Source organism: Elgaria multicarinata, chromosome 8, assembly GCF_023053635.1.
Source record: "Elgaria multicarinata webbii isolate HBS135686 ecotype San Diego chromosome 8, rElgMul1.1.pri, whole genome shotgun sequence".
Classification (NCBI taxonomy): Eukaryota; Metazoa; Chordata; class Lepidosauria; order Squamata; family Anguidae; genus Elgaria; species Elgaria multicarinata.
Genome location: NC_086178.1, coordinates 4329535 through 4350415, shown reverse-complemented (window position 1 = coordinate 4350415; position 20881 = coordinate 4329535). Strand labels below are relative to the sequence as shown.

At 47.7% G+C, this 20881-nt stretch overlaps 1 protein-coding gene across 1 annotated transcript; it reads left to right on the top strand.

Moving 5' to 3' along the window:
* Positions 1-1649: 1649 nt before the first annotated feature.
* PDCD1 (programmed cell death 1) lies at positions 1650-20640 on the top strand. The gene is made up of 5 exons (XM_063131752.1): positions 1650-1734; positions 10805-11110; positions 17205-17378; positions 18433-18467; positions 20389-20640. The coding sequence occupies exons 1-5, from the start codon at positions 1650-1652 to the stop codon at positions 20638-20640; spliced, it is 852 nt and encodes a 283-aa protein (XP_062987822.1).
* Positions 20641-20881: the final 241 nt, after the last annotated feature.

Here is a 20881-nt window from a genome sequence, read left to right as displayed (position 1 = left end):
TAAGGCCATCGAGTCCGGTACACCTTTGCAGGTACGATTTGCATTGTTAGCTACTTTGATGGCCGTTGTTTTAAATAAAAAGCTGGGGTAGGAATATCCTGAAAGAAACCAATCCAACAGAAATAGGCCAAAGATTTCCATCGGGTTGGTCTTGAACGGTCACAATTTCAGCCCCATTGATTACACTGAAAGCTTGTGGTTCCAGTGTATAAGAAAAAAAGAGTATAATCTTTCTCCGCTGTGGCACCCCGGTTGTGGAACGAGCTCCCCAGAGAGGTCCGCCTGGCGCCTACACTGTACTCCTTTTGTCGCCAGCTGAAGACCTTTTTATTCTCTCAGTATTTTAACACTTAATTTTAACTTAAATTTAAATTTTACTGTTTTAACTCTGTATTTTAACCTTATATGGGGGGGGGGGATCTACACTACTGCTTTAAAGCGCTTTTTAACAGTTTTGACAACTGTTGGGGCCCAGGACACACTGCATATACAGGTTTCAAAACGTTTTCAAAGCGCTTTAAAAGCAGTAGTGTAGATCCCCCCAGGGTGACCATATGAAAAGGAGGACAGGGCTCCTGTATCTTTAAAAGTTGTATTTCAGCAGGTGTCATTTGTATATATGGAGAACCTGGTGAAATTTCCTCTTCACAAAGCTGCAGGTGCCCTGCCCTCTTTTAAATCTGGTCACTCTAGTATAGCTCCTGCAGCTTTAACTGTTGTGATGAAGAGGGAATTTCACCAGGTTCTCCATATATACAAAGGACACCTGCTGAAATTCCCTTTTCTATGCAACTGTTAAAGATACAGGAGCCCTGTCCTCCTTTTCATAGGGTCACCCTAATCTTATATCAATTTTTGCTGTGTGGTTTTATCCTGGTTGTACTTTTGATACTGTATTTTGTATGTGTGCTTTTAACCTGTTGGTTGTTTTATTACTTTTGTAATTTTTGTGAACCGCCCAGAGAGCTTCGGCTATTGGGCGGTATAAAAATGCAATAAATAAATAAATAAATAAATAAATCCTTCCAGGTTATTGTCTCCGCTTGGTTCGCAAACTGTAAACTGTTGTCATAGCTCTCCGCTAACTGGTTTGGGGGTTTCTGGTCTCGCAGGGAACAATGAGGGGGGAAATCGGCCGCTTGCCTTCATGGCTTCTTCCCTGCATGACGCTGAGTGTTGCGTTCCACTGTGAACCTCCTCTGTTGTGGCTTTGTGATGTGCCACAGAGCGACTTGCAAACAACCTGTGTGGGATTTGGCGTGCGCGGGCGAGGATGTCGCCTCCCCCTTTTTTGCTTGTGGTCTCAATGCTTCAAACTCTTTCTTCTAGGATGCTGTCGTTTCTTTTAAACGCCCTGAACGTATGAAACTTGGTGTGGTAGGAGGCAGAGAAAGGAGGAGGAGGAGGAGGTGGGAGGCTGTGGGGTGGAGGTTCCCTGGCAGGTAGAGAATGGGGACTGTTCAGTGCTGCTACGGCTGCTGTCACGACGCTTCTGGAGTAAGTGCGGCACGGCAAAGGTTACCTCTACTGACAGGGCAGGTCGCAAAATGGCCTGCTGACAGCCGTGCCTCAGACTGGCTTGAATCCTGGGATGGGCGTGTGACGCAGGAGGAGACAGCCGAACTATTCCTACCTTGTCAGGGGTGATAATGGAGAACCTGCATCAGGTGGTGCTGATGGGCGCATGTTGGTTGCTACTTTTCTGCCGGTCTGCTCTGTTGGTCAAGCCATCTGGTATGTAACTGGGTTTGGAGTAACAATTCTGCTGTTTACTCCCTGGGGGAGGGCATGAGGCAAATGAATGAAAGAGAGAGAGAGAGAATGAGAGCTCTGTCAATCCCATGATGGGTTTCAGAGGAAGGATGCACCGAATGTTAGTTGCTGTGGAGCTGGACCATGGTAGTGTCTTCAAGTCCTCATCTGGGATGTCTGGTTGGTCAGCAGGATACTGGAGTAGATGGACCATTGGTCAGCTCCAGCAAGGCCTTTCTTATGAAAAAGAGAAAAAAATAATTGTAACTTTTGTGTGTGAACCGCCCAGAGAGCTTCGGCTATTGGGCAGTATAAAAATGTAATACATACATAAATAAATAAAAAAATGCATGAATTCTAGGTGGGTAGTAGTTTGTTATAACTACTGAGTCTCCTGTGGAACTCTTTGCCACGTGAAGTTGCGATTGCAGTGAGCATGAAAGTTTTTTTTTTTAAGTGATTAGATAAATACACAGTGGAGTTGTCCATCAGAGGTGAACAGCCACAATAAATACATGTTGATGGATAGCCTGTGTGAAAGATAGACAACAGAGTCTTGTGGTGCCTTAAAGACTAATATGTATATTATGGCTTAAGCTTTCGTTGACTGGAGCTTCTTTGGCTGCATGAGGTGTCATGCTAAGTTGGCAGGTACAGATAAACGTGTAGAGAGAAAAATGTGTGCAGTGAAGTCAGAGGGAAATGAAATGCACCAAATATCGACTGATTTTTATGTAATAGTTTAAATAGAATCATATAATCATAGAATAGCAGAGTTGGAAGGGGCCTACAAGGCCATCGAGTCCAACCCCCTGCTCAATGCAGGAATCCACCCTAAAGCATCCCTGACAGATGGTTGTCCAGCTGCCTCTTGAAGGCCTCTAGTGTGGGAGAGCCCACAACCTCCCTAGGTAACTGATTCCATTGTCATACTGCTCTAACAGTCAGGAAGTTTTTCCTGATGTCCAGCTGGAATCTGGCTTCCTGTAACTTGAGCCTGTTATTCTGTGTCCAGCACTCTGGGAGGATTGAGAAGAGTTCCTGGCCCTCTTCAAATACCTTTTAAGTATTTGAAGAGTGCTCCCACGTCTCCCCTCAATTTTCTCTTCTCCGGGCTAAACATGCCCAGTTCTTTCAGTCTCTCTTCACAGGGCTTTGTTTCCATTCATAATGCTGACCATACTGCAGCCTACTGAGGTTCATTTGGCCATGGTGCAGAGGAGGGCCTTCTCAACGGTGGTGGCCACCATGTGGAATGAGCTCCCCATTGAAATCAGGTGGTCTCTCAGCTTAGAGCATCTCCACTGACTGCTGAAGACACCGTTTGTTTACCTAGGTGCTTCCCTGACCGCTAGTATTGTCAGCTATTTTTACTTATTTTAATTGAGGTTTTATTGTTCTTATTATTGTTTATTGCTTTAATAAGAACATGGGAAATCCTCTCTTAAGAACATAAGAAGTGTCATGCTGGATCAGACCAAGGGTCCATCTAGCCCAGCACTCTGTTCACACAGTGGCCAACCAGCCGTCGGCCAGGGATGAACAAGCAGGACATGGTGCAACAGCACCCTCCCGCCCATGTTCCCCAGCAACTGGTGCACACAGGCTTACCGCCTGGAATACTGGAGACAGCACACAACCATCAGGGCTAGTAGCCATGGATAGCCTTCGCCTCCAGGAATTTATCCAACCCCCATCCAGATTGGTGGCCATCACTACATCCTGTGGTAGTGAGTTCCATAATTTAACTCTGCGCTGTGTGAAGAAGTCCTTCCTTTTATTAGTTCTGGATCTCCCACCCATCAGCTTCATGAGACGTGACCCCGTTGGGTTCTTGTATTTTGAGAGAGGGAGAAAACTGTCTACCTCTCCACATTCTCCACACCACGCATCATTTTGTACACCTCTATCGTGTCTCCCCTTAATGTAAACCTCCTTGGGGTTTTAGTTTTATAGAGATGGTATAGATCTCTTTAAATAAATAAATAAGAATTTAAGAAGAACCCCTACTGAATCAGACCAAAGGCTATCTAGTCCAGTGTTCTGTCCACACAGTGGCCAACTATTTATGGGAAACCTAAATATCAGACAAGGCTGTAGAAGCACTCTCCCACCCACATTCCCCAGCAAGTAGTATACATAGACGTACTGGCTCTGATACTGGAGGGAATATATAGCCATCATGACTAATAGCCTTCTCCACCATCCATTGGTCTAACCCTCCTTTAAAGCACTTTCAGCTTGATGGGCACCATTCACAAAACAGTGTTGACGATAATGTGTTGGCATTGGTAAGCAGTTAGATCATTGTAGTGGAATAAAAACCCTTCATCTCGGTTCAGGTCGCAGTGATAGAAATAAACCATAATCAGTTGTAATTCATCAGTTTCTATGTCAGGTCTCCCTCTGCTGTTCATCTGTCTTGTTTGATGTTCATTTGTCCATCTACACTACTGCTTTAAAACGGTTTATATCAGTCGTGACAACTGTTGGGGTCCAGGACGTACTCCATAGACAGTTTTCAAAACGTTTTGAAAGTGTCATACCCTGCTTAGTGTAGATCTGACCCCAGGGCCGGTGCTTCCATAGAGGCCACTCAGGTGGCCGCCTAGAGTGCCAAGGTAAGGGGGGCGCCGAACACCGCACCCGGAAGCCGCTCTCCCACAGCGGCTCTGAAAGGGCGGCTTCCGGGAGTGCCGTTCCAAAGCCGCCCGCCCGCACCAGCGTCCTGGCTTCACTTCGGCTGGGTGCCCACCCAGCCGAAGTGAAGCCACGCACGCCCGCCCTCCAGCATCCTGGCTTTGCTTCGGCTCAGGCGGCCGCCTAGAGTGCCAAGGTAAGGGGGGCGCCGAACGCCACACCCAGAAGCCGCTCTCTCACAGCGGCTCTGAAAGGGCGGTTTCCGGGAGCGCCGTTCCAAAGCCGCCCGCCCGCACCAGCGTCCTGGCTTCACTTCGGCTGGGTGCCCACCCAGCCGAAGTGAAGCCACGCCCGCCCGCCCTCAGTGTCCTGGCTTTGCTTCGGCTGGGTGGGTGCTGAAGCGAAGCCAGAACGCTGGGGTAGGGGGGCGGGCGGCTTCGGAACAGCGTTCCCGGAAGTCACTCTCTGAGAGTGGCTTCCGGCTGGGCGCTCCATTCCGAAGCCGCTCGCCCGCTGGCACCCCCACCCCAGCGTCCTGGCTTCGCTTTGGCTGGGCACCCACCCAGCCAAAGTGAAGCCCCCCCCCCGCCCCAGTGTTCTGGCTTCACTTCGGCTGGGTGGGCACCCAGCTGAAGTAAAGCCAGAACACTGGGGTGGGGGGGCAGGCTGGTGGCTTCGGAACGACACACCCAGAAGTCGCTCTCCCAGAGCAGCTTCCAGCCGGGCATGCCGTTCCAAAGCCGCCCGCCCCCCCCACCCCAGCATCCTAGCTTCGCTTCAGTTGGGCGGGTGAGATGGCGCCCCGCGCCCAGGTATGCTGGGGTGGGGGTGGGTGGGGGTGGGTGAAAGCAGCTCACTTGCCTAGGGCGCAAAATAGTCTGGCACCGGCCCTGTCTGGACCAAAGATGGCTACATTTCAACCTTCCAGAATGCTTTGTTACTGACCTTCACAGAATTAAGATAATGGACTTTTATATCAACGCCAGGATGCTTGTCTTAACCTCGACATTGTTTTGTGAACGGTCACTGCAATCGCTTTATATATGTTTACGCTTTACTATATATTTTTCTTTATTTGTTTGTGTCGCATGTCCCTCTAACCTCACCACTTCCATTTTCCGTGAGTCCCCAGTATTGGGAAAAAGGCGGAATATTATTATTATTATTATTATTATTATTATTATTATTATTATTATTATTATTATTATTAATAATAATTCTATTTCCAAATTTTATATACTGCTCCATATCTGAAACCGATTCCAGAGCGGTGAACTTAAGAAATAAAACAGTCAAAGGTACAAACACCATTAAAACACCATTAAAATTATACTTTAAAAAAAACATCAGAATGCCAATAAAAACCATGGTTGCTGGTTAAGGAATGCTTCCGGGAATAGAAGTGTTTCCAGGAGGCCTTGGAAGCAACGCAGTGTTGGTGCCTGTCTGATATCCAGGGGCAGGACGACCCACAGAAATGGGGCCACCACCCTGAAGGCTCTTCTCCTGGTGGACTCCAATTGGGCCATAGGTCCGTGTGGAACCACCAGTAGCATTTCCCCTGTCAAGTTGGGAAGAACCATGCATCTGTTAAACTTGGAATTAGTTCACCAAAACCTATGCCATGATACATTTATTATCCTTTAAGGTGACAAAGGGCCTTGCTAGATCTACCTGATAATCCGGTGGGGAGTCAGGGCGAGGCTGCGCTGCAGCTAGCGTGGGCCGTCGCCCCTAGCTAGACGTAACACGCGACGGGGTAAGGGAAAGCCTCGTCGCGTCCTCCATTTTTTTTTAAACTTAAAGGGGCCATGTGCGCTGGAGTTCATTAACGGAAAAGTAAGTCTTTTTTTAAAAAATAAAGGGTTCCCTGCTCCCCCTGCCCCTGATTTCCCCCCCAATGTCTGATGCCCACCCTGCCCGCTCACTCGCCTGTCCTCCCCCTGCTCGCCATGCTGCCCCCCGCTCGCCATACCCTGGCCCCGTTCTTCTTCCCCCCGTCCGCCATGTCTGATGCCCCCCCTGCCCGCTCGCCAGCCCACTCGCCATGCCCACCCGATCACCCTCCTGCCATGTCCGATGCCCCCTCCGCGCCCCCCCGTCTGTGATCTCCCCACCCTGGCTCCGCTCTTCCCCCCATCTCTCCTGCTGGGTCCGCTCTTTCCCCCGCCCCCCATCTCCCCCTCCGTGATTTCCCCTCCCCCCGGCCCGATGGGCACAGCGCTCCTATGGAGTGCTGTGCCCAGTGCGTGGCTTCTCCCGGCTACTTGCGAGTAAGCGAGCAGCTGGGAAAAGCCACGGAAGTTGCTAGACCTTCCACAGCCCCGGGCTCAGGCCATAAGCGGATACGGTTATCCCGGGTCAAGGGAGGACTTAGCCCGGCCTGACCCCGGGATCCCCTGTGCGTCATCGGCACGCACAGCAGGGAGCCCGGGCCTCACACCGGGCTAATGCCTCATCTAGCAACGGCCAAAGACCCTGTTGATGATTCCGGATGAGGCTTTTATCCTGTGATCGCCCTGCCACAAACATGGTTTGAGGATAAGCAGACAACACTGTCTTCCATTTGTAACCCTCCTGTGTTTTCCCATTGCTTTTCCCATCTCTTTTTCTTACCAGAAAAAAAAAACTGTTAGGAAAAGACAGAATAGATGCACAATGCCTTTTGGCTTGTTGCAGTAGAAGCTCTCTGTCGGGAAACGACCCAGGTTGTTTTTGCTGTGAGAGGTTAATGCGGCTACCTCTGAGGAAATTTTTACTGCGAGAAAGAATGGAGAAAACAGTGACTAACAAAAAGGAAGAACTATGATGTTCTCGCTCTGTTTGTGAACTTTTCTGTAGCTTCTGGCTGGCTGTTGTGAGAAGAGACTTTAAGAGACCACGGACTTGTGGTGCATCAACCACATTGTGTACTCTGCCAATGGCTATTAGTGATGATTAGGGATGTGCTCCGCTTCTAATTGGACCGGAGAAGCAGTAGCGGAGCGGGGGGCTTCGCCTGCCCTTAAGGCGGAGGCGAAGAGGATTGGGGGGCCGGCGGAGCGTGGTGAAGAGGATCGAGGTGAAGGCGGATCCTTCGCCTCGATCCGGAGCTCCGCCGGAAAGGTAAGTGGGGTTTACCGGGCCCTGCCGCTGTCGCTGTCGCCCATGCGGCGACGGCAGCAGGGCCCGGTAACGCCCCCCCGCCCTCCTCTCCCTTACCTGCCTCCGTCCGCGGTCCGTCAGCGTCTCCAATTGAGCCCGTGGTTCCAGCAGGAAGTCTGGGCCGCACTTGCGGCCCAGACTTCCTGGTGGAACCACGGGCTCAATTGAAGACGGCGACGGACCACGGACGGAGGCAGGTAAGGCCCCCGTCCTCCTTACCGGGCTCTGCCACCGTCGCCGCATGGGCGGCGATGGCGGCAGGGCCCGGTAACCCCCCCTATGGGGGGGGACCAGAGCTCCGATCCGGATCCGGAGCTCCGAGCGGAGCGGAGTGGGCACAGGCGGAGTGGGGGCGGGGCGGAGCGGGCCGATCCAAAAATGGCGGATCTTAAAGTGAAGCGGAGTGGGGGGTCCGTACACACCCCTAGTGATGATGGCTATAATGTGGGGATGAAAGAGAAATAAGCTCAGTTTGCATTTTAATGTGAGCTTACCTGACGCCTCGCTTTCAAACCAAAACTCAATTATCCTTCAAAATTCGAATTTCTGCAAATTCGCAAATGGAGTTCCCCAGTCAAGAAATGCATACAAAAATAGGCATATCGGTGAAAATAACATCCCAAGTACGTTATATTAGGAAAATTGTTTGTAAAAACTTGCAGGGGGGCTTTTGCCGTGAAAGGCGGCTTAGAAATACATTTAATAAAATTTAATTTAATTTAATTTTTATTTAATTCAGTTACCTAGGGAGGTTGTGGGCTCTCCCACCCTAGAGGCCTTCAAGAGGCAGCTGGACACCCACCAGTCAGGGATGCTTTAGGGTGGATTCCTGCATTGAGCAGGGGGTTGGACTCGATGGCCTTGTAGGCCCCTTCCAACTCTGCTATTCTATGATTCTATGAAATAAAAAAAATGTGTACAAACCTAGGTGAAGTGTGCACAAAAACTTTAGTGTGCCAAACTTTAGTCCTTACTACTATCATGCTCATATGTTCTTTTGGAGCTCACAGCTAAAGAACCTTCAAGAAGGACGCAGAGAAGCTGGAGCATGTTCAGAGCAGGGCAACCAGGATGATCAGGGGTCTGGAAACAAAGCCGTATGAGGAGAGACTGAAAGAACTGGGCCTGTTTAGCCTGGAGAAGAGAAGATTGAGGGGAGACATGACAGCACTCTTCCAATACTTAAAAGGTTGTCACACAGAGGAGGGCCAGGATCTCTTCTCGGTCCTCCCAGAGTGCAGGACACGGAATAACGGGCTCAAGTTAAAGGAAGCCAGATTCCAGCTGGACATCAGGAAAAACTTCCTGACTGTTAGGGCAGTACGACAATGGAATCAGTTACCTAGGGAGGTGGTGGGCTCTCCCACACTAGAGGCCTTCAAGAGGCAGCTGGACAACCATCTATCAGGGATGCTTTAGGGTGGATTCCTGCATTGAGCAGGGGTTTGGACTTGATGGCCTTGTAGGCCCCTTCCAACTCTGCTATTCTATGATTCTATGATCTCCACCTCTCTTATTCAGTCCCTCTTTTCCTCAGTTCCCCGTCTCCTTTGACCTCCTCTCTTTGCCTTATGTTCCTGTTTCCAAATCCATAGGCTTCCTCTGCACCCTTTCCCCAACTGCCTGGCTTCTGAGCTCTTTGAACCCTAGCTTCTCTGCCTCCTGGGATCTCCTTCTAGTCCTTAGCATCCCATCCACACAGCTATACTTTTTCCTGGGTCCTGTGTGAGGATTTAACCCCAGCCTCTCGCTGAAAGTACCTAGCAAATATTCCGTCAACGTTTCCCTTTAGCGCTGGAAATGTTGATGAACGTTCCATACCATGACACCCCAGCTCAGCCTACTGGTGTCAGAAACTTCACTGCAATACAGTATAGGTTATAAATAGTAGTATTCGTTCTGACAGGTAATAAGAGCAAAAGGATTGTCTCGCTAGATTAGATCTGTGTAATCTGCCTCCAGGAGTGGCCAGCTATGAAATTCTCTGGGTGGTTTTGGGTTATTTCCACTGTCTCTTAAGGCCTCCTCAAAACATTAATAATTTCCTACATGGAAACTGAGGGAAGGTAGGTTATTGATGGCTATTTGCCACAGTAGCTATAAAAAATGGAACCTCCCACGTTCAAGAGAAGTTTGTCTCTTATTTTCCGAGGTTGGGAATAATACACACACAATTTATTTATTTATTTATTTATTACATTTTTATACCGCCCAATAGCCGAAGCTCTTTCTACTCCGAACACAAGGGATAGTTGCTTCTGGTTTTGTACATTGAAAAATGTCAAAGAATTGACAAATGAAAATGCTTAGAACTTCATATTGTACTATGGGCATTCTGGGGCATTCTGGGAGATGTAGTCCAACACATCTGGAGCGCCCCAGGTTGAGGAAGGCTGTACTAGAAAGTTCTTAGGGTTCGACATTTGCTTGGGCAAATTTTGACTGTTCCAATATTGGTGAAATATAATAATCAGGAAATGGACAAATATATTAAAGCCTTAGATCTCTTAGAACAAAAAGAGAGATACATTACTCATCAACGTGTTTGATATTTATACTGATTAGAAAAACAAATGAGTTAACTGTTGCTGTGAAACAGTGAGAACAACTTTTAAAGAGAACTATAAAGAATTATTATAACTTTTAGCAATGTTAGGGTTCTATAAATATGGACAATTCACAGAAGCATTCTTTTCTTGAGCTTTTCATAGAATCATAGAATAGTAGAGTTGGAAGGGTCCTCTAAGGCCATCTAGTCCAAACCCCCTGCTCAGTGCAGGAATCCACCCTAAAGCATGTTTTGGAATGGCAAGGCCAGCCTACCGTTATGAAATTAAAAAGGGGAAAGAAATTTAAGCAGAAATAAAACAAAGTAACAGCAACTCTTTTTTATGTCATTTTTTTAAAAAAAAGATCGTCGCAATAATTAAGTAGCAGGTCATGTCTTTCAGCTGCGTGATTTCATGGAACATTTGACCACGGTCAAACAACGTTTGGTCAATAGACAATAAATGACCTATATTTTCCCAGTCTTTCTTGGTCCCAAATGGCATGCGTGCTCCGGCTCACTACCGCGAGGTGCAGCCCCCTTGGAAAATCACTGGGCAAGCCCCATTGAAATGAACGAGAGCAGTGCAAAAGCATGGCAGGAGAACTTTCTCGGCCATCGTGTCCTAAAGGTTTCGTTGACCGACCTGCCGCTTAAACTGTGTGAAGCTCTCTGCACCGGTTATACATCTTATCTCTTGGTTTTTTCCCCCCCTGGCAGCAAGGTTTTCCCCACTCCAGTTAAGTCGACCAATGGGAGCGACGGCCATATTCACCTGCAGCGTCTCCAACGTGTTTATTTCTGACTATCGCCTTAGCTGGTACAAGCTGGACAGCGAGGGCCAGCCGGAAAAACTGGCTACCGAACGCAAGAAGTACAACGTAACTCAGCTGAACTCGAAGACATATCAGATGAAAATCCTGAACGTGGAGGAGCATGACAGTGGGATCTATTACTGCATGCTCCTAGCCTTCTCCTTAAATCACACGCTGACGGAAAGCAACAAAGCCAACCTCACAGTGACAGGTGAACTATTGGGGCTCTTACTATTTTCCCAAGGGCAGGTACCTCTGATTCGCTCAAGGATCTTACTCCTGATACCTTGCCAGTAGGTTCTTCCCCCCCCCCTCATCCTTTGTATTCCCTTCCTTCCTTCTAGTGCTTTATGCGGTCTCCTGGGTGTTTCCCATGTTTCAAATTACCTAAGCACTCAGTAGGCCATTTCTCCTTCCTTCCTTCCTTCCTTCCTTCCTTCCTTCCTTCCTTCCTTCTTCCTCCTTCCTTCCTTCCTTCCTTCCTCCCTCCGTCCCTCCGTCCCTCCTTCCTTCCTTCCTTCCTTCCTTCCTTCCTTCCTTCCTTCCTTCCTTTTATATACCACCCCATAGCCGAAGCTCTCTGGGCAGTTTACAACAGTTAAAAACAGTAAACATTATGCTTGGATGGTCTCCTGGGTGTCTCCCATGTTTCTTCTACAGCAGAAGTCCAAATTACCTAAGCCAGTGGTTCTCAACCTTCCTAATGCCGCGACCCTTTAATACAGTTCCTCATGTTGTGGTGACCCCCAACCATAAAATTATTTTCGTGCTTCTCTACACGATCCATTGTCATGGGATGGTTTGCTAATGAAAATAATACATAACAATAGCTTTAATAATACAATACCCCAGGACCCCACACCGCCCAGGATGGGGAGCTCCGGGGAAGGACCGGTCCAGAGAGCCTGAGGGGCAGCTGCTCCCAATAGGAGGAGCAGGTGAGAGGGAATTTCCCTCTGGAAGCTCCACGGGGCAGAGACCTTAGAAATCCTTCCCCACCCCCCAGGATCTCCAAGGAAGGGATGTCCCATTCCTCGCTCCACATTACTGAATGACCCAACGGATCGTGGTTCTGAATGGGTGGATCTGCCACTTCCCGGGGGTGGGGGTGGGAGAGAAGGTCACTAGACAGTTCAAGGGGGTTTCGGAGGTTCCAGGGAAAATTTTACCCTACCCAGTGCCTGTTTACCCTACCCTGTGCCTGTTTGCATTCTCTTCCCCTCCTTATTGTTTTACTAGGATTTTATTAGAATGTAAGCCTATGCGGCAGGGTCTTGCTATTTACTGTTTTACTCTGTACAGCACCATGTACATTGATGGTGCTATATAAATAAATAATAATAATAATAATAATAATAACAAAAGATGATACATGACATAGTTCAGTCAATACAGTTTCCTAAGACCATCCGAAATATGTGTTTTCCGATGGTCTTAGGCGACCCCTGTGAAAGGGTCATTCGACCCCCAAAGGGGTCCCGACCCACAGGTTGAGAACCGCTGACCTAAGCACTCAGTAGGCCATTTCTCCTTCCTTCCTCCCTTCCTTCTTTCCTTCCTCCCTCCCTCCCTCCCTCCTTCCTTCCTTCCTTCCTTCATTCATATACCACCCCATAGCCGAAGCTCTCTGGGCAGTTTACAACAGTTAAAAACAGTAAACATTAAAAACAAATATACAAAGGTTAAAAGCATAAAAACAACAGTGTCCTTGTAAAAACAGCTATTCTGGGGTCCGTTAAAAACAAACAAACAAACTCAGCTCATGTTGTTAAATGCTGTTAAATGCCTGGGAGAAGAGAAAGGTCTTAACCTGGCACCGAAAAGGTAACAAGGTTGGCGCCAGGCGAGCCTCGTCGGGGAGATCATTCCGTAATTGGGGGGTCACCACCAAAAAGGCCCTCTCCCTTGTTGCCATCCTCCGAGCTTCCCTCGGAGTCGGCACTCGGAGGAGGACCTTAGATGTAGAGCGTAGTGAGCGGGTAGGTTCACGTTGGGAGAGGTGTTTTAATTTTTAGAAAACAAATAAATCCTGAAGCGCAAGAATGTTAGAGCTCTGTTGGATCAGATCAAATGTCTATCTAGCCCAGTATCTTTCTTCCCAAAATAGGAAGCCCATGAGTAGAGTGTGAAGGCAATAGCTCTCTTCAGTGGTTGCTCCCCAAGCAGCCTCCAATAATGGCATCCTACCTGTAAATGTGGTGTCTTATAGGTGTTGATAGACCTATGCTTTGAGCTGGCACCAGTGGTAGACATGATTGGGCACCTGCTGAGGCCTACATCCTTGGATGGGGCCCATTGTCAATCCCTGGAGCTTCTGGATCTACACTACTGCTTTAAAGCGCTTTATAACAGTTTTATAGTGCTTTAAAGCAGTTAAAGCGCTTTATGACTGTTATAAAGTGCTTTAAAGCAGTAGTGTAGATCCTGCCCAGGCCTCCTCTTTGCTGTCACTGCGGGTTTATTTGCCTTTGCTAAGCAGAGATCAGGGTAAGGAAGACAGAGAATCATTCTTCACTGGCCTTGAACTCTCCCTCTGGCTGGTTTGTACAGATCTGACCCAGAGGGAGAAGGCAACTGAATGAGAAATGCCTCTCCTTGTAGGTCCTATGCACATGGCCACCCAGTGGGAGAGGGCAAGGTGAGCAGAGGCGGAGCCTTCTTCACCTCACTCTGGGTACTGCTCACTAGAGAGGATGGACAGACGAGCAGGCAGCAGCGGCAAGGTGCAGAAGGCCAGGGGTCTAGGAGTTAGCAGTGCCCCCCTGCTGGGTTATGGGCCCAAGCACCTGCCCAGTAATGCCAGCCTTGAATTCAGAGCTGGAGGTGAAGTGGAGATACAGCCACATTTAACTCTGGTGGATAGAAGTCTCTTAAAATGTAAAAAATGATGAAAACAGAGGAAAACAAATGCAGCCGCCAGATTGATAACTGGAACCAGAAGGTACAAACATATAGGACTGATTTTGGCTCACTTGCATTGGCTGCCTGTATATTTCTGAGCCTGATTCAGGGTGTTGGTTCTCACCTATAAAACCTTACACAGCTTGGGACCACAATACTTGACGGAATGCCTCCTCCGACATGAAACTACCCGTACACTGCGCTCAACATCTAAGGTCCTCCTCCGGGTGCCTACTACGAGGGAATCCTTGGAGGATGGCAACAAGGGAGAGGGCCTTCTCAGTGGTGGCCCCCCAATTATGGAATGATTTCCCCGATGAAGCTCGCCTGGTGCCAACATTGTTATCTTTTCAGCACCAGGTCAAGACTTTTCTCCCAGGCATTTAACAGCATATGTTGAGCTTTCTAATTGACCCCCAGATCAATATCCGTTTAAATGGATATTGCTTTTTAATATTATCTGTTTTATGTTTTTATGGGTTTTAACATTTTGTATATCTGTTTTCTTAAATGTTCGATGTTTTTAATCTTTGTAAACTGCCCAGACAGCTTCGGCCATGGGGCGGTATATAAATGTAATAATAATAATAATAATAATAATAATAATAATAATAATAATAATAATAATAATAATACACGGGGACCTGCCTTCTACTGAATCAGGGCATGGGTTCATCTACCCCAGTATTTATTTATTTATTTATTTATTTATTTATTTCATTTCTATACCGCCCAATAGCTGAAGCTCTCTGGGCGGTTCACAAAAATTAAAACCATGAAGAGCATAATAAAACAACCAACAATTTAAAAACACAAATACAAAATACAATAAAAAAGCACGACCAGGATAAAACCACACAGCAAAAACTGATATAGGTTAAAATATGAGATTAAAACAGCAGAGTTTAAATTTAAGTTAAATTAGGTGTTAAAATACTGAGAAAATAAAAAGGTCTTCAGCTGGCGATGAAAGGAAAACAATGTAGGCGCCAAGCGAACCTCTCCGGGGAGCTTGTTCCACAGCCGGGGTGCCACAGCGGAGAAGGCCCTCCTCCTAGTAGCCACCTGCCTCACTTCCTTCGGCAGGGGCTCACGGAGAAGGACCCCTGTGGATGATCTTAAGGTCTGGCAGGTACATATGGGAGGAGACGTTCCTTCAAATAACCTGGCCCCAAACTGTTTAGGGCTTTGAATGTTAATACCAGCACTTTGAATCGGGCCCGGACCTGACTGGCAGCCAATGAAGTTGTAAAAGGACTGGCGTGATGTGGTCTCGTCGGCCAGTCCCTGTTAGTAACCATGCTGCTGTGTTTTGTACCAGCTGAAGCTTCCGGACTGTTTTCAAAGGCAGCCCCACGTATAATGCATTGCAGTACCCAGTATTGTCAATACTCACTGGCAGGAGTGACAAGGGGGTGTAGTGGTTAGAGTGTTGGACTGAGACTGGGGAGAGACTGGTTCGAGTCCCCACTCATCCATGGATACTCATTGGGTTGATGTTGTGAGGATAAAATGGAGAGGAAGAGGAGGGTGTACGCTGCCTTGGTGTGCCTTGGATAAAAAAGGTGGGATATAAATGCAATAAATAAATAAATAAATAGTTGTACAGGTTCCAGACAGGAGTTTTCTCCAACCCTACCTGGAGTTGCCAGGGGTTTAAACCTCGGGCCTTATGCATGCAAAGGACACAGCTACAGTCCTTCCCAGAAAAAAAACCCCCAAACCTGGTAGTCCAACCCAACCTTCTTGCCTGCTGACTGAGCTACTTGGTAAGAGGACAAACATCTCTTTCCATTAATTTAGCCTCTCTTCCTGTACGGCTTTGCTTCTGAAAATGCCAGACTGGAAAGCTAAAAGAGACTGCGTTACATTGGGGAAACACCTGCCTACCACATACGTCTGAGCAGAATAGTTTCCATACTGTCCTGACTGTCTGTTACATATTCTTTGACGTCCGGCTGTTTTTAAACAAGATTCACAAAGACACGTTTAGAAAACGACCATGAACGTGAATGATTTGTTCGCATGTTCCTTAGCGTGGCAAGTTGTATTTCCTTGGTGATGGGTGTCGTCACTGTGTCAAGCTTATGAACGTCTCTGAGAGGTCTGGCTGGTGGACCATCCGTAGACAGAAGGCCAAAGGGAAGCCATGTCAGCCAATGCTATGACTCAGCCTGAGATTTTTCAGGCTGATGGGGTCCCCTGGTAAGTATTGAAGTACAAACACTCATCCTGACGGTCCCTGTAGCTGCGCCACCAAGGAGAGCCCCCCAAATTCAAGCTACTCTGTTGCTCCATGTTCACAAACCAAGGGGCTGTCTATACGGCCAATTTACCCCATCGGTGTTGCGTAGTAGGTGCTGCGTTGTTCATATGACGCAGCCACCAACTCTCAGCCACGTCGGGCTTTCCCCCCCTGAAACTGCGCTTCTTTGCGATGCTGTTTTACTGCGACTTTTTCCAACTGCTCTGATGTCCCCTTATTATTATTATTATTATTATTATTATTATTATTATTATTATTACATTTATATCCCACCTTTTTCCTTCCAAGGAACCCAAGGCGGCATATATAACCCTCCTCCTCTCCATTTTTAACCTCACAACAACCACCCTGAGAGGTAGGTTGGGCGGAGGGTCTGTGGGCGTGGCTAGACCAGGGGGGTGGAGGAGGGGGATGATCTCGCAATATGATGATCACAAGATCCTCCCCCTCAGTCTACATGTGCGTGCGATATCCTGGGAGGAAGAGGACGATGCACCCGCCATTTTGTTTTTGTTTTTAATCGGAAATGAACGTAGGAGTGCTCCAACGTAAAAGGTAATTTTTTAAAAACAACAACAACCACTCCCGCTCCCCCCACCCCGCCCCCAATGGGCACGGAGCTCCTGAGAAGTTCCGTGCCCCATTCCTGGTTACCGGCTGCTTACTCGCGATGAGCTGGGACGAAAACGGGACACCTGGCCACAACTCCCGCGGCCTCGGGACGATCCTGAGACCGCGTGAAAAACAGTGATTAAAGTGTAGGGCCATATCCCCCATGGCAAGGGAAGGGTCATCCCTCCCTGCCCCCAGGATCCACTGTGTGTCATGTGGATGTAATGGCCATGGCCATGGCCATATTACAGCCCGACGAACAAAAGACACACAGAGGAGGGCCAGGATCTCTTCTCCTGTTTATCTCTTCTGTATTATTCAGCTACTGCAGAAACCTCACAGGTCTGCATTACTCATTCCTCTCAAGGCAACTGACCCTCTGAAGTTGCCCCAGAACTTTCTGCTGCTTAGGAAAATGGGGAGCACAAGACATTCCGTTCTTAGATCAGCCACTGGGATTTGCTTAGGAACAGAACGGAAATTTTCGGATCTATCAGCAATTCTGCCTTCTGCTTCAAATCCTCAGAAAAAGCACTTGAGCCAGGACCTCAGGAAGAGGAGGAAGAGGAGGAGGAGGACATGGACAACATTGGACAAGCTGACAACAACATTCTTCTTGCTGCTATTCAAGGAGCTGGATTGGTTTTGGCTCTTGCGTTGTTATGTTTCTTTATAGCCTGCATCATCAGGAGAAGGCAAGGTACCTATCAGGGCTGACATACCTGGCAAGCTGTCTGTCCCCACACCCTTTCCATCCTTGCTAGGCTTGTAATTATGCTCAACCAATTTCCCAATTCATTTCGGAGTTCATTGATCACGAGTTGAATGAACAACCACTGCTCAGGCAAGGAAGAGATCTTAGGTTGTGGTTCCTGCTCAGTTCATTTTGTTTTCTAGGAAATTGTGCTGTCCCCTTCTTTTTGCATAATTAATCTCAAACTTTAGCCAGGACTGGGAAGGGGTGGGTGGTGGTGGTGGTAAGTAAAAGTCAAATTGTGTGTTCTGTCGTTTTAGACCTGGGATCAACTTTTAACTTGAAGCAACAGGATGGGATGATCTCTGTATACGTTCATTAATTCATTCAATTTGTTAACAAATAGTTCTCAGGGCAATCTCAAAACGACAACAACATGGCAACAGGCATGTTTAGCCTGGAGAAGAGAAGATTGAGGGGAGACATGAGAGCACTCTTCAAATACTTAAAAGGTTGTCACACAGAGGAGGGCCAGGATCTCTTCTCCATCATCCCAGAGTGCAGGACACGGAATAACGGGCTCAAGTTAAAGGAAGCCAGATTCCGGCTGGACATCAGGAAAAACTTCCTGACTGTTAGAGAAGTATGACAATGGAACCAGTTACCTAGGGAGGTTGTGGGCTCTCCCACACTGGAGGCCTTCAAGAGGCAGCTGGACAACCATCTGTCAGGGATGCTTTAAGGTAGATTCCTGCATTGAGCAGGGGGTTGGTCTCGATGGCCTTAGAGGCCCCCTCCAACTCTACTATTCTATGATTCTATAAACACAATGTAATTTATGTTTCGGAAGCAATTGGTTGTACAACATACAGATGCAAACGATCTTATAATAGTACTTTAGCGAATGGACATTTTAAAATAATAATGCTTCTAGGCCCTTTTGCAAACCTGAAAAACCCACGGAGCTGATGCTGTTGGAAATCATTGTTACGAATGTTGTGTTCCTAAGGCAACTGGTTTAAACGGTGCGTGAATTCTAATCGCCTGCGTTGTTTTGCAGAGCAACAGAAATCGCATGATGAAAACGCTCCCTTGGTAAGTTCCCTTTCGCTCAAAGCTTTGGCTATTTCCACTGACTTGTGCGTCTGGACTATATCACCACTTCGGATCGCAAGGCTCAAAACTAGACATGAAGTGGAAGGCCTCTTTACATTTAATGCACAAGTTTCAAAGTGGTTTTTTTTTTTTTAAAAAAATGTACATTACGCATACATCAGCTGCTGCTTTTGAAACTGTTTTGTGTTGCGGAAAGTCCTTATTGGCACCAACGGGAGATTCCCCCCAGCGAATGTAAATCGCCCCTTCAGAGCAGGGATTTTCCTCAGGGACTGGCGTGTGCCTGAGGTGATGAATTATGGGTAGCATTGAGAGGTTTGGTCATCATTGACGGGGAAAATGCCTCTCAGTTGGGGAGGAGGTGTTAGATGATTACGCGTCTGAAGCATCAGGATCTGGAGCATGAGAGAGCTTTGGCTATTGGGCGGTATAAAAATGAAATAAATAAATAAATAAATAAATATTTTATCCGAAAGTTAACTTAGGCCCTTTCTACACCATGGATTGTCCCTGGGATTGTCCCTGTGCGGCCAAATGATGCACAGGGGATACCGGGAGCAGGCAAGGATGACCCCTCCATTTTCCTGGGATTTCTGGGACCTCCCCCCACCCTGGTTTCCCCCATTGTCTCAGGACAATCCCTGAAAGCCTGCAGGTGTAGAAAGGGTCTTAGGATCTTAGGATCCTTTTCATCCTTTTAGAAAAATGTGCAAAATGATCTGCATTTGGAGGACAGGGGTTGGGGTTTGCCTTCCAGCCAGAGGTTGAACCCCCTTGTATCTCACCATTCTAGCTGATAGCCCTCGATAGCCCTGGCTTCATTGTATTCTTTTTGTTTGTTTGTTTAAGTTAGATAGGGTGACCCTATGAAAAGGAGGACCGGGCTCCTGTATCTTTAACAGTTGCACAGAAAAGGGAATTTCAGCAGGTGTCATTCGTATATATGGAGAACCTGGTGAAATTCCCTCTTCATCACACCAGTTAAAGCTGCAGGTGCCCTGCCCTCTTTTAAATCTGGTCACTCTAGTACAGCTCCTGCAGCTTTAACTGTTGTGATGAAGAGGGAATTTCACCAGGTTCTCCATATATACAAATGACACCTGCTGAAATTCCCTTTTCTGTGCAACTGTTAAAGATATAGGAGCCCTGTCCTCCTTTTCATAGGGTCACCCTAGTTTAGTTAGGGTGACCATATGAAAAGGAGGACAGGGCTCCTGTATTTTTAACAGTGGCATAGAAAAGGGAATTTCAGCAGGTGTCATTTGTACGCAGGCAGCACCTGGTGAAATTCCCTCTTCATCACAACAGTTAAAGCTGCAGGAGCTGTACTAGAGTGACCAGATTTAAAAGAGGGCAGGGCACCTGCAGCTTTAACTGTTGCGATGAAGAGGGAATTCCACCAGGTTCTCCATATATACGAATGACACCTGCAGAAATTCCCTTTTCAATAAAAGATAGAGGAGCCCTGTCCTCCTTTTCATAGGGTCACCCTAGTTTAGTTAGGGTGACCACATGAAAAGGAGGACAGGGCTCCTGTATTTTTAACAGTGGCATAGAAAAGGGAATTTCAGCAGGTGTCATTTGTACGCAGGCAGCACCTGGTGAAATTCCCTCTTCATCACAACAGTTAAAGCTGCAGGAGCTGTACTAGAGTGGCCAGATTTAAAAGACGGCAGGGCACCTGCAGCTTTAACTGTTGCGATGAAGAGGGAATTCCACCAGGTTCTCCATATATACGAATGACACCTGCAGAAATTCCCTTTTCAATAAAAGATAGAGGAGCCCTGTCCTCCTTTTCATAGGGTCACCCTAAGTTAGAAGACACCTCCCCCCTGTTAAATAATGATCATAATTGGCACGTGCACTTGGTGAAACTCTTCCCCTCTTGGTTTAACGGAAGGAAGAAGAGCCACCCGGAATGACCGTTTTCACCGTTGATTACGGAGTGCTGGAGTTCCACGCGGCGGAGAATGCCCAAAGCGCTCCTCTGCCGAAGCGCAGCCCTGCTGACCTGACGGAATATGCCACCATCGTCTTCCCACACGAGACGCCTGCTCCTGCCCACACGGACAAGAGGTTTAGAAAGCAGAGGAGCTGCCCCAGCAGAGCTTTGCCACATAGAAGGGATGAAGGCAGGAAGTGTGATGAGTGAGACTCCTCACCACCAACACCCCTTTTGAATTTCTGCCTGCTTTCCGATCCCGGGACAGCACCACATATGTTCCCGGCAGAGCCCATGATTCATGCATGAAACTAGACATCTCCCAGGCTCCAGCCGTGCCTGCAAACCACATCCTCTGTGTTGCAAGAGCCTTGCCTTTGAACGGCAGAAGCACGGAGGCTGGGCTATGGCGAAAGACAACCACAGCGCACGTGTGCAGGGGTGCTGTCTG